The 13,723-nt window shown below is 34.4% G+C and overlaps 1 protein-coding gene across 7 annotated transcripts in view; it reads right to left on the bottom strand.

Moving 5' to 3' along the window:
- The window catches only part of adgrg6 (adhesion G protein-coupled receptor G6), a 78,398-nt gene that overhangs the window by 37,537 nt on the left and 27,138 nt on the right, over positions 1–13,723 (bottom strand). For 4 of the 7 annotated variants that reach the window (XM_088626304.1, XM_088626299.1, XM_088626300.1 and 1 more), the window contains 3 exons: positions 10,101–10,148; positions 6,497–6,565; positions 3,454–3,522 (listed from right to left, as the gene is read on the bottom strand). In XM_088626304.1, the coding sequence (XP_088482430.1) occupies positions 3,454–3,522; positions 6,497–6,565; positions 10,101–10,148 (186 nt within the window). The remainder of the gene's footprint in view (positions 1–3,453; positions 3,523–6,496; positions 6,566–10,100; positions 10,149–13,723) is intronic. The other 3 variants (XM_088626302.1, XM_088626301.1, XM_088626303.1) reach the window with 3 other exon arrangements.

The raw sequence follows: 13,723 nt of genomic DNA, 5'->3' as shown, positions 1-13,723 counted from the left end.
ACCAAGAGACAGGTGTGTTAGTAACAAATGAAAGTTCAGACTGCTGCATGTGATTTAGAGGTTTACAGTGTAACAGAACAAATGCTACAGTACAGTATGTTACAGGATATATTGCTTACATGAATAAACCAATACTTATGTAAGTACTTTCTTTGATTCCAATTTTTATTCCATTAATCTCTTTAGAATATGCTCCATACATAAAGTGCCTTCAATGCAGTAAACACAGGAAAAAATGAAATAGCCATATCCTGAAACTGAGTCCTGGAAATGCATTGTAGAATACAAGACACAGTATGACAATCTTCTGCACATGGCAGAAAGTTTAGCACCCACAGTAGTGTGATACTAATAGGGTGGCCATCAGGGGAAACCTTGCTTTCAAGAAAGTGGCTTCAACCACAGGTATGTGATCAGTGGCAGTGAGGCTAGCTTTGCTGCCTTACAGGGTGCTCAGAGAGTGGAGGAACAGCATGGGATGTAGGTTGCTCTTTAAGTGGCAGAGCGGAGGTTAGGAGAATATGTCTTGCACTGTGCTCCAGTAGGGTATTGTGCCAACAGGGTGGCCAGTTATCAATAGCTATGTAATTATTTTGTTCTTTATACAGTAATGAATCATAGTAGCTGAAGTGGACTCTGCACTGGAAAGCTGTAGGGTTAAAATCAATGTATGTGCTTGGATGGGCATTGAATGGGCATTTTATTTGTATGAACATTTCTATTAATATTTCAGTTGGAGGAAGAGGAACAAGTATGTTCTTTGTTTGAATTCTTTTCATAGTGCACATTTGCAGTTGGTGGCTGGATTCAAGTATTCTTTTATTCTTTAAACTTAATCATGCTTTTTAAAAAATATGGCATCATTGCATTACCAGAAGCTTTGATTCTTTAAGGAATGTATGGGATCTATGTAATTACCTCTGTTTATTACCTCAATAAATTTGTATCTTAAGAAAAGACGTACATTTGTTTCAACAGGAAAAAAATTTAAATGTGTGAGAAATAGTTTTCTTACTCTGTACTGTACAATTAGTGTCAGGCAAGTTAGTAGTGACAGTAGCTGCAATAGGTGTTGTAAAGACTGGTGATAAAAATGGACAAGGTGATGCTTTGAAATGCCAATTAAAAAAGGAAACTGTAATCAAAAATAATTGAGAGTGAAAAGAGGAATTTGTGGAACAAATATGAGTTTCATGAAATGTCTACGAAATGGGTAATGTTAAAGCAGTGCCTGAATATTATTTCTGTAGTTTTAGTAATAATTAGTTTATTTAGTTGTACTGCAATTTTGAACATAGTTTCAAATGTGCATTTACACATTTCACATTTTAAACAAAATCCTTAAAATACAATAATTTAAAATAAAACCTAATACTTTCTGTCAGATGTTGATGTAGCTGACTGCTACAAAAACGTTTATCATAGCCTTCTGTTCCAGCAGAAAATATGTTTCACTTTTACCTACCAGATAAAATCAAAATAAAATTCCAAAAACAAAAATATATGTTAATCTCCATGTTACATATTTCCACTGATACTTATGATGTTTTCGCAATTAGCCAACTTCTGCAAAGTCAGAAGCTAATTTTGCTTAGGAATAGAAAACTTTGATAATCACTGCAAGGGTGCTGGTAAGCCTTAGTTTGGAACTAATTCACATGTTCTCACTTAATGAAATGCATAAAGTAATCACTGTTATTTTTTCTTTGTCCTGTGCCCAGTTCAAGAATGTTTTATGGAAAAATGAATTTGTCATAACTGTCACCCACCGTGTTTCAACAAGCAGTGAAACCAGAACTCAGAAGTAATTTCACGGCCGAGAGGAAAATGAGAATGGACCTGCTGGGAATTAGACGCTTCTCAAACAAAGCTACAGTTCATGCTTTAAACTGCCTGGGCCATAATAATGGAACAATCATAGAGGTTTAAGTTAAAATAAGTGCTTATTTTAATATATACATTTATCCATACCAGATAGCTTTGCTTGTATGTTAATGACTGCAAATGTCTGGTTGTAGACAGGAGGAATCATTGCAGAATACTATCAAAAAGAACAGCTAACTAAAAGGAGCTGGATCAGAACTAGTGCACACAACAGCGATTTTTAAATTTTTATTGAGGTGTCTTGCTTAATTCAAGATATGATCATGTCTAAGAGTTTCACTAATAATAAAAAGGTTTATTGCTTGAAAAAAAGTGCATTAACACATAAATGCATTTGGTGGATGAGAGAAGTTCTGACTGTGGTCTCTTTAGGAAATTTCATAACATACAGTATTACTTTGATTTTGTTTAGTTTATTCACTGAATTGAATAAAGTGAAGTGAGGTGATATAAACCTTAAGTGTTTTTGGACATATTTATTCCCTTTTGGATCATCATTTAAAAGTAAACAACATATTGCTCCTTGCTGATAATTAAATATTAATTAAATATTGAGAGAGCCCCCCATACTGGAGCAATGGGCACTGATGTTTTATATTGTTTAACTCACATTCTAAAAAGACTCAAAATAATAATCATGATTGAGCTCAGCCAAGATTGCTAAGTTGCTGACTTTATTTAGGACCTAAAGTGGAGCACTGCTTTGGTCATTCAGATTGTCATTGCTGGGAAGGGAATAATTTACCTCATTCACAGTGACTTAGATCAACTAAACAGAGAAAAGTAATCCAAGTTCCACCCTTGTTCCATAGTTTCCCAGCAGTAAATGAAATTTACTGGTTGAAAACAGGCTTTATACGGTATGTGCTGTGGGATCTCTCATGTGGTCTACAGCTCTACATACTCTAATAAAAGTAGGACTGTTACTTAATACTCTTATTCCATAATACTGTCACACAGTTTTTAATTAGCTCCACGACAGAAAGCAATAGGTCCATAAAGCAAGTCTGACACCAACACAAAACAATATATTGTTACATAAATACCTGAAGGAAATAACTTTATATTATTCTTTAATATGAAAAGATCAATCAGAATGTTTGCTTATTTTGTCATTTGCTTTCTGGTGTTTTCAAGTCACAACTGTCTGTCATTTATTAATAATATATAAATCATGTGTACAGACACACCACAATCAGCAAGTGAAGACTATTAGATTATCACTAGCAATTCTAACATCCAGTCCTGAAAATCAGTATAACAGGTATGCAAAATATGGTGCAGAAATTGGCACATTTCACAAAGCTAAAGATTTTTTATTAAATTGTGGTTAACATTTAAGTTTAACTAAGTGCTGCAAAATAATGGGCCTGGATGGCAACCCTATTTCTCAGTTACGTCAGTGAGGTGGCATTCCAAAATTTCCACATCGGGTTATATAACAAAAGAAAAGCAGACAAGAGTTTTTAATTAAAAATAACCCCTTTTCCCTCCCTCCTCACACCAAGTCACAGTTTTCAAACAACATAATAACAGTGAACACCTTGAACAATTAAAAGTCTTTCTTACCGTGTGATGCTGGATTAGTATCAGTCATGTTAGTGCTGACAAAGGATGTTGTAGTAGGAGTTAAAGTGGCTGGATGAAGGGATGGAAAAAGGTTAAATATGAATTAAATGGATGTGTGATGAAACATGTTGAAAGAATACATGGAACAAATACTCAGAAACACAAAGCGCTATTAAGGACACTTACCAGTTGAGTGAAAGTATTAGACTTGGATCGACATGGATCACACTTAAAAAGTAGTGGTGAAAAGCTGAAATATTGATTTAATGTATTTTCAAGCTACTGTATATCACAATAAAAGTAGAATATTCTGAAGACATATTATTGTATTAGCCTTTTAATTCTTTACTTATTCTCTCTTTTCTAATAAAACCAGGAAACGAATTCTAATTTTTCAGCTAGGTGTAAAAAATCCAAATCCATTAATTTTCAACATTATGTCATGTTTTTGGACTACTTCAGTTATTATTATGCAGATAAGTTTGTCATCCAGATGTTGCTGCACTTCAGTTGTTAATATTGTGAATCTCCATCTACAGTATATGTTAAGCATTTTGAGATCCTTTGGGCTGAAAAGTGCTATATAAATGCAAGGAATTTGAGCTTTTCAAGAAAAAAGGGAAAAACTACTTGAAAATAAGACATGCATTGTTTTGTATATTATTAATTAATTCAACATTATTATTTCAAGGTACACCACTCTAGACAGTGAAAAAAATACTTCACTTAAACTTTTCAAATAAATACTTTAAGGTCAAGTTTGCCGAGACAATTTTATTAGGACTTGATGAGTATTTATTGTTATACAGCACACACACTCAGTTTGGACTTAGCTATTGTGTCTTTATGTCACAGCAGTGACAGCTACAGTAGGCCCATGTGTGGGAATGAGGAAAGGCGGACTCCATCAACCCACACATTGAGATATTCAACCTTTCACCCAGTAACAGCTCTGCAGCAGTGTAAAACCAGCTCAGTGTCAAGTGGTAAAGAGGCAGGTCCTTTATGGATGTCAATGGGAGTCTGCAAGCACTCCAGGAATGGCTATGTCTCTAGGAGCTCAGAGAGTCCCGGACTAATCCTTTTCCTATCACAGGAGCACTACATGGGGAATCCTGGTCACCATCACCACGTGACATGAACAAGGCTCAAAATCAGGACATCTGGATCAACAAGCTCAGCATGCACGTGTTGGTGAGCATGATTTCAAAGACCACATGTTTGCTTAATTTTGTGAAAAATAAACATTTTTGTATTTTTCTTTTAATTCAAGAAATTTAAAAATGAACAAATAAAAATCTATACAGTATACATTATAACACATCATTTATTCAAGATGATGTATATTTTAGGTCGTATTATATTTGCAAATAGCCTTTAATTAGATGTTATAGTATAAATATCTGAATACAGATATTTGAAAGGCCAATAAATCCTAAATGGCTACCAAGTTGATCTTCCATTTTATATTTTTCTTTTGTGATTTAGTTGTGTCTTTTAAAAGGTACAGTAAGAGATAGCACTGTACCCAGAAATTCCAATGAAAAGACTCACGCATCAACCAGACATTAAATAAAAACACCTAAACAAAAATGTAGGTTACTTTTAGATATAAAACTGTGGAACAATGCAGCTCAAATAACTGTCCCTTCTTCATAGGTCTCATTAAAGAAATACAGTGTGACATCACATCTATTGCTTGAGACATATTTCTTTTGAAAAACGTTTGTTTTAAATTGTTGTTTTGTTTCAGTTGTCAAAAAAGTAATGTCTGTTTTTCCATGTTATCTAAGTAGTCTATGACATCAATACATATATTGTATTCTGTAAAATGCCATGAATGGCACAAAAAATAATGAGTAGTCTTCATACCTGAATGATTTTGATGTATCAAAGTTTTGGTAAATGAAACTGAGCTATACATGCAAAGGCTAATTGTTTGATTTCCCCACTGAGTGCATGGTCAAAGGAAAGCCTACTGTACAGTAATGGTAATACTGTACTTTCCAACTCTGGATTTAATTCATACTCTTTCTGTTCTCTAGAAATAATAATAGTACCTGAAGTAGTTAGTTCTTCCTGAGATTCATTATATACATTCATCAGTACATTATGTTCCACACAGAATAGTCACTATGCTGTTGTGAAAGTCTGTATTATGCAATTAAACAAAGCTTATGTTAAATTGTAAGTGAATACATACAGTATATTCTCTTAGCTTGCATATGGATTATTGACTTGACAAAAATATTTAATTTTCCACATAAAATACAACATTAATTCAACCTAATATACCTGATATGCCTCATCACATCTTGTTCTGTGACTTCTTTTTTATTACTTGATTCCTCCAGTTTAAAATCAAGCTGTGACCACTTTGTATTATAACTGGTTTGGCAAACAAATTAGCTCACAAAAGAGAACATACAGTATACATGTTTTTATAAACATTCCCCCACTCTGATGTAATCCAAATATTATTTCAAAGCAGTTAGAGTGTTTATGGCTATTCTTTGAAAGAAAATGCTGATCCACCCTGAAGCAGAATGTTATTTTATTTATGATGCAATGCAAAAATATGGAGGGGACAAATTTTGCATAAAGGAAAGTAATTTTAGAAAGATGCATTAAAAATGAGGGGTAAATGCTAGCAAACTGATTTCTCATGCCTTTAATCTATTCTCTCATGTTGATGAGATTTACCCTGTTCTTCTCTGGAACCATATTTTTCAGTCACAACACTGAACCTTGTCCTACAGTATTCCTCAAATGAACATGCTCGTCACCAAATCGCATGCCAATAACAGAACATGCAAACTCCATTATTTTCAAATTCTCATCAGGAACTAAGTATGGTACTTCTCTGGTTGTTTCTTCATTCGATCAATTCTATTTGCGTCAGTTTCCCTTAGAATAATAATACTGGAATAATATTGTTTGTATTTAATAGTTTAAAGCTGAATTACAGATACTGTATTTTAACGATCAATCTTTCAAATACATTCCATCAGGCAAATAAAAATGAAGGTTAAATTCTTCCTACCTGGACAGCCAAGACCAGATGAGGTACAACTAGCTGTTGGTGCAGCACTAGGAGAAACTATAGATGTACCTGAAAGACAAACCAAACACAAAATACTTATCGTTCTTGTAATAAACAGTAGTATAGCACACTGTAGGTTAAACTAAAACAAACATGGTGAACACATCCATCAATCATTTTATTACAAGGACCTTGAGTTCTGTATTGGTATTAAGTATAGTACACCACTCAAAAGTACACTACAAACTCACTGTTTCTAAATTCTGCACAAACATATTCAAATCATACATTTCAGCTTGCTTAATCTATGTTTTCTTAGCTTAAATGGTTGCAATAGAAAGATTTATCCATCCACTTAATGCAATACAGGGTCGCCGAGGAGCAAGAGCCTATTCCGGCAAGCAACGAGCGCAAGGCAGGATACTATATAACCTGGAAAATTGCAGAAATACTTTTGTTGGGACAGCTCTGTCTAAACTCCCCCAAAGTCTCCCCCTTTGTTACCCTAGCCTCAATGTATTCAATTTAATTAGCCTAAACTAATCACGACCTGTGGTGTTGTACCTTAAAAAATAGCACTAAACGTACTTTTCATTGGTTAACACACTGTCCCTGTCCTGTCTCTGCCCTAAAGCTCAAATTCAGTCTTTAAAAGGAGTCTGTGTACAGTTTGTCTTCTTGGGGTCAGGCCACAGGGAAGACAGGAGGAAAGAACTCAGTTCATCCCTGCTATATCTTGGTTCTGAATATAATTGGATATTCAGGATGGCGATTAAAAAGAGTACAACTGTCTTATTTCGTTGATTAGGCGAAAATAACAATGGGTTTACAATTACAAGGTTTATTCTATTGCAGAAAGAATATCCTGGGCAGAATTCTGTACTTTATTAAAACACTCTCTCAACCTGGCATCTTGGAGAAAAGTTACTGTAGTTCTCATTCAGACTGCATGTAGTCACATGGTTGGAAAGTCAGATTGCCAGTTCAGTTGAAGGAGGATGAATAATTATCTGAGACTGATAAAACCATAACACATTACATTGTTAGACAAGTCGTTTTTAGATTTTAACTCTGAAGTTATTAACTCTGATCTTTGTAATCCCTGCGTGAATGATCAGCCTTTTGTATCACAGCAGACTGATTCACAAAAATATTCTTATTATGTTTGTTGATTGTTATGCATGTTTGGTGTTATATCAACAAACTGTATATTGTACTGTATAGTACATGTAAAATCCATTTCTGAAACTGTAAATTATTACAGTATGTTTGATTGAATCCCAACTGAACAGTCATCAAAGTACTTACTGTAAAGTAATTGTTACAGTAAATTAAAACCATCTCTATTAGGTCCCTTAGTCACATAAGGAATTTTAAGCAAAGATTGTATGTACTGTAAGTAAAGCTGTATAAAGGCACAAATCAGGAGAAGGATATTAAAACATTTCAAAGACCATTAATATCTTTTTGAGCATGGTGAAGTCGATCAGTAAGAAGTGAAAGACTGCCAAGATCGAACAGACCCTCCGGACTGAGAAGCCAGGCAAGGAGAAAACTTGTTTGTGATGCCACTGTGAAGCCAACAACAACTTTGAAAGAGTTAGAGTTCATCGGTTGACATGGAAGAATGGTCTATGGTCCAACAATACTTGGTCACTGCACAAAGGACTCTTGCACCTGAGTGTTACCGCAAACATGTAGTAAAAAGGTATTGTGTTCACACAATTAGACTTTTTGTGACTAAATACAAAGTGTTATATCAGAAGCAAACCCAACATAGTATATCACTCAGTCTAGACAATCCCTACTGTCACGCATGGTTGTGGCAGTATTATATTATAGTTTTCCTTTTCAGGAAGTGATTTTACATCACTTAATCATACAATGTAAAATGACTTCCTTGTGCCTGCTTCTGTTTTTGTAATGATTTTATGAGGGAGGCTTGCACACATCCTCTGATTTAAGGATGCAGTATTATGTTATAGTCACGTGAAGTGACAATACAGTCGTGCATGAATACAATACTTAGGAGAAAATCTGTAAAAACTGATGCTTATGACTTAATTAGGGGTCAGTCCAATGGATGGGGTAAAATTTCTTCTATCTGTGATTTTCAAGAGTAATAAGGAAATTTCCGCCTAATTTCTTCACATGAAAACATCAATTTCACTTGAAAAAGTGATCAAGTATACTGTAATGTGAGCCTCACACCTGAGTTGTGTTTTCTTTCTTGTCTTTTCAGCATGGAATAAACCTATTACTTGTTCCTTTGCAGCCTATGCACGCTGATTCAGCTACCCACCTATATCTCGACTCGTTTGATAAAGGATAGGATGATGAGGCTGGGAGACATTTATAATCTTCCTCTAATGGAAGCCTCCTCCTTTTAACCATGACAGGGTAAAAAGATACATCCCCTGTACCCAATCCAGATAGTCTTAAAATGTGTTAGTGGAAGGTGCAGTATCTAGCTGAGAGCTGAGAAATAATATTATTATTTGCCCTTCAGCGATATTTGAGAAATTTTAATCAGGAGTATATAGACATTAAACAAATAAAAGTGGCAATACAAATCACTGCTTTATTACATTAGCCTAACATTAACATGCTTAAACAATTTAATTCTGATGCAGTGTCACCTGTTAACTGTAGGTTTAAATGTTTTCTAAAGGTTGTAAACCACAAGGAAACCACTTTCTCAGGATTTTTCTGGAAAAATAACACAATATATTGTATTTGGCCAAAAGTTTGACTGATTTACGTATTACACCCCACCTTTCTGCGAAAACAGTGGGTCTTCCTGGAAAAAGATGGAGCTCATGGAAACACAAAGACAAACCAGGGTTAATTTCCGTTTGGTTTGAAGCTAACCCAACGCGGTTTATAAGGGGGCTGTTGATGTCTTCTGGGGGTGGATCGGTGCAAGTTGGCAGTATACTGGGTGTTTTCACATCCCATGCCAATCCTTCAGATGATGGGTTATTAGTGGTAAGGTTAGTATCTGCATGGTTTGATCTAGGCTGATCCTTTGGCACTTTAGACTTCATGTCAATATGTCTTTCTATGCAGGTCAATGAAAAGGAAGTTTTTAATTACTGTCTGTGAGAGATTTTGGTTTCAGCAGTCATTACAGGATGACAAATTGTGCATCAAAAGCCTGAGTGCAAAAATGAAAATGACCACAAACATGCTTTTAATGCACCAAGTTACAGTATGTGTATGTACTGCTCATAAACATACGGTATCTATCAAAATATAACTGCCTGCTGAACAGGCCTGAGCTATTCAAGGAGCAGAAAGCTCCAGTATGACAAAGAACTCAGTCTGAAATATATCATAATTGTGTCTGATAGTTTCTGATTTTATGTTACCAGCAAAGCAAATTCTCCAATGATTCCAGCCTCAATTTATCCAACAGACAGTTGGTACAGGTCAACCTGTCTCATTGATTTCAATGAGTTATCAAATTAAACACACTGTTATTCATGCTGTAGAAAATTAAGGACATGCAAAACACTAGTTTACACTGTCATATTATCCGTTTTACAAGCAATTAACATGCAAGCACTTCCTCTAAGCAAGCACTTTGTTAGAAGCAACTCACCACGAGATGGGGTAGCTGTTGTTAAGTGTGAGCAACTTGGGTAACAGACTGTAAAAAGAAGATTAACAATTAGTTGGATCATTATACAGGTCACTTAATTAAAACTGCAGGTAGTAGCAGCCATGGTTATTAAAGAGATAGCCACAAAAAACGTTAATATCGAAACAGCTCTGTGCACAATTAAGTTAAAATAAAAAAATATGGTCATGCCATATTAGATATCACAATATCTAAGTGATATCAAACACAATTAGCATAAAATATTTGAAAAACATAATGAAAAATAGTTATATTCAGGCATTATAATGTTTAGATTTGCCAGGGTAACTTAAGAAGGTTATTAATGGCAGATTCTATAACGCTACACTATCCACACCCAAATGCTGTGCATACTTCCAAGATAAACACTTGAAAAATGTTCAACATAACAGACAAGCTGAAGAAAGACTCTGAATAATATCCATATCCACAACTATGATGGAAAGCAAATGTTACTCCAGCTTCTACTACATGACCCTGCACACCACAAATTAAAATGCTTGTTAGTTCGGATAAGTTGACAATCAGTACAGTATGTGCCTTGACATCTAATGTTTCGGGACCTCTATAGATGAAATAATATTTCCCTAACATTAAGGTCTGAACCTTTTTCAAGGAGGTTTTGAATAAGTAAAAGAAATGTCCAGTTCTGTAGTTCATTTACCCTGTAACCACAGAGTTACAAACTCTAGTGAGCACAGTGCTGGCAGAATTTAATCTGTCTTTCAATATCTTCCTGTAGAGAGAATTCTAAAGCTCCCACTCCAAAACCATTACATTCAGAGCTGTCACACACAGTGTTCTTACTCGAAACACTCTTTTCAGTATTATATCCATTAAAACTGCTTTTCCAGCAACAAAATGTTGCTGCAACAAAATCAGTAAATTGAAGACCTCTTTTTCAAGGCTCATTTCACTGTTTGCACTAGACAGCAGACAGAAATAAAACGATAATAAAAACTAATAGATGTTCACTATGTATGCTTTCCACAGAAAATCCAGGGTGTAAGTATTTACACTCATTAAGTTATGATTTGTCATAATTTAATAAGGATTGCATGCATCTGCTTTGCTTGTTAAAATTATTGTTACTGAGTGCAGTGATGACTGGGTCTCTTGGTTTCACTTCATGTTTATACTCTAGAAGACACGGTCCAATAAAATACAGGCATAGCTCTGTTTATTCGGGTACTATAAAATAATCAGTCAGAGCTCCATTCTAACTAAGACATCTGTTGCTACTAAAGGAGAACAAGACGACATTGACTAAAAGTGTTTTGTTTGTTTCCAAAGTCTTTAAGAAGTGAGAAGATTAACCCAATGCACTCTGTCTTCAAGATGTACAACTCTGACATTTTTAATTAGCCTTTGCCTCACACTCTGCTGAGATTTGCATTTGCAAATATTCCATCAAATACAATTTTTGTACAATTGTCAAGGTTTATATTACCAAGCTGAAAAGTATCTCATTGTATGTATCCCACTATTTTGGATTGTAGAGGCTAGTGTTCAGAGGTTTGATGTAAAATAGCTCATAAAATTATCAGTGACAGGATGTGGCCATTTGGTCCATATATTTCATCTGGTTAATAGTGGTTAATTTTAATTCGTCATGAATAAAGATCTCCATCAGCTGTTTCATGAAAGAAGCCATGGTACTTGCTTCAACAACACGACTCAGTAGCTTGTTACAGACTCAAATAACCATTTATGTGTAAAGGGGCCCCAAGTTTCAGTCATAATGTGCCTCCTGTTTTTTAAATTTTAAAACACGCTTCCCCTCATTTTCCATTTGAGACCTGTGGTTTGTGTTTACCTGTTGATTCTGAAAAGCTCCACTGGGACTTTGTCAGTTCTTTTCAGGGTTTTGGAATTTGAATCAGGACCCCTTGTAGTTTTATCTGTTCAAGACTAATCAGTTTTTTTAGCCTGTCAGAATAAGATCTTGAGCTAAGTAATGTATACAGTAAATGTGTCCATGAAGAATATTGGTGTGAAAGTTCAGGCTCTGTGGATGACTGGAGCATCAGCGGCAGTAGAAAGAATATCTGAAGCACCACAATAGCTTCTCTGAATACAGAGAAAGACCCATTACAACCAGCTCATCTTATGTTTTACAGTTTTCAATCAATATTCATAAACCACGATGTCTCCTTTATGATACTATTGGTGCTTAACATGATAGTATTTACAGGGTCATTCATAAAAGCATTTATCATCTGGAAAACATAATTCATTGTAGCATTAGATTGACTTGCTAATGATACCTAATTTTATCACTAATACATTATTATCTCTATTTATATACATATTTGATGCCATTGATTTTCATTTACTAGGACCTCAATTACAATGTGATTCAATTCACGTGGAAAATCAGGAATTTTTCCCTACTTCAATTCACAGGGTCATAAATATGCACTGATCCAAAATCCAATAAGAGAATAAATTTTGAACACATATACATGTATGCCTACTTTTCATCATTGGAAATTGCTATATATCTATAAATATATTGATAAGCATTTGTGAATTAAATACTCCTTGTTTACTTCTCATTTGCTGTTTGTAATTTTTTTTGTTAAGTGTTCCAGACTGTACATTTGTGTTTATGATGTATTACTATTATCATAAATTGCCAGACTTTGTGTAAGCATATTCATAAGTTATCAGAATTTATTTTTAAATTTAACATTAACAGTTCACTTGCCATTTTGTTTAAAAACAGCAAAACGCTGAAACCATTGTGAGATCCATCCATACGCTACTGCTTGTCAAAAAGCTCATCTGCATGCTGCTGTACCAGCAATTGCTTAGATTAGCTTATTCTGCAACTGCAATAACTTAAAAATATTAACAGGCAGCAAAGCAACAAATGTGATTCATATCAAAGTATTTTGTCACACTTCCTTTGAATTAGGTTTTATGCAGTAGCATTATTATATATGAATGTTATTACATTTTTGCAGCCTGCATAATACCTTAGAAGAAGGTATATACTGTTAGTTGTTCTAACAACATGCAATGCCGAAGACTATTGTTCCTTATAACATAACAAAGTATTTATCACATTTAGCAAATTGCATGTATTTTTGGTTTATAGCTATGATTACTGTTAGGACAGGAGTTAGGGTTGATATTAATACAAGGGTTTGGATCACAGTTTCGGCATTAAGAAAACCTATTGTATGTACAGGTATGAGTTATGTCTTTTGCTAGAATGGTCATGAAAAGAAAAAAGAAAAGAAAAGAAGAAGATAATTTTACAAATGCATTATTCTGGGTATATAAAGCCTGATTCAGAGTTGAATTCTTAAATGAGATTTATTTTCTATAAATAAGATTCTTCTGTTAATAACCTGAAGTGAAAATGGTATAAAAAGAAAAGAGACTCACCATGAAATTCAACATTAATGTCTTAACGGGCATAAAACATGATTTTAAACCCCAATTTCTAAACCAAACTTTCTAACGAAAAAGCCTAAGAAAAAATATTTAGGCACATGAAAGCACGTTATATACGTCTAACCTGCCTAAAGCATGCAATATCCATTTCTATAAGAAAACAAATTCGAATTACTGTA

Source organism: Lepisosteus platostomus, chromosome 3, assembly GCF_059453375.1.
Source record: "Lepisosteus platostomus isolate fLepPlt1 chromosome 3, fLepPlt1.hap1, whole genome shotgun sequence".
In the NCBI taxonomy this organism is placed as follows: Eukaryota; Metazoa; Chordata; class Actinopteri; order Semionotiformes; family Lepisosteidae; genus Lepisosteus; species Lepisosteus platostomus.
Note: the sequence above shows the minus strand (reverse complement) of the source record. Positions and strands in the feature narration are given on the sequence as shown.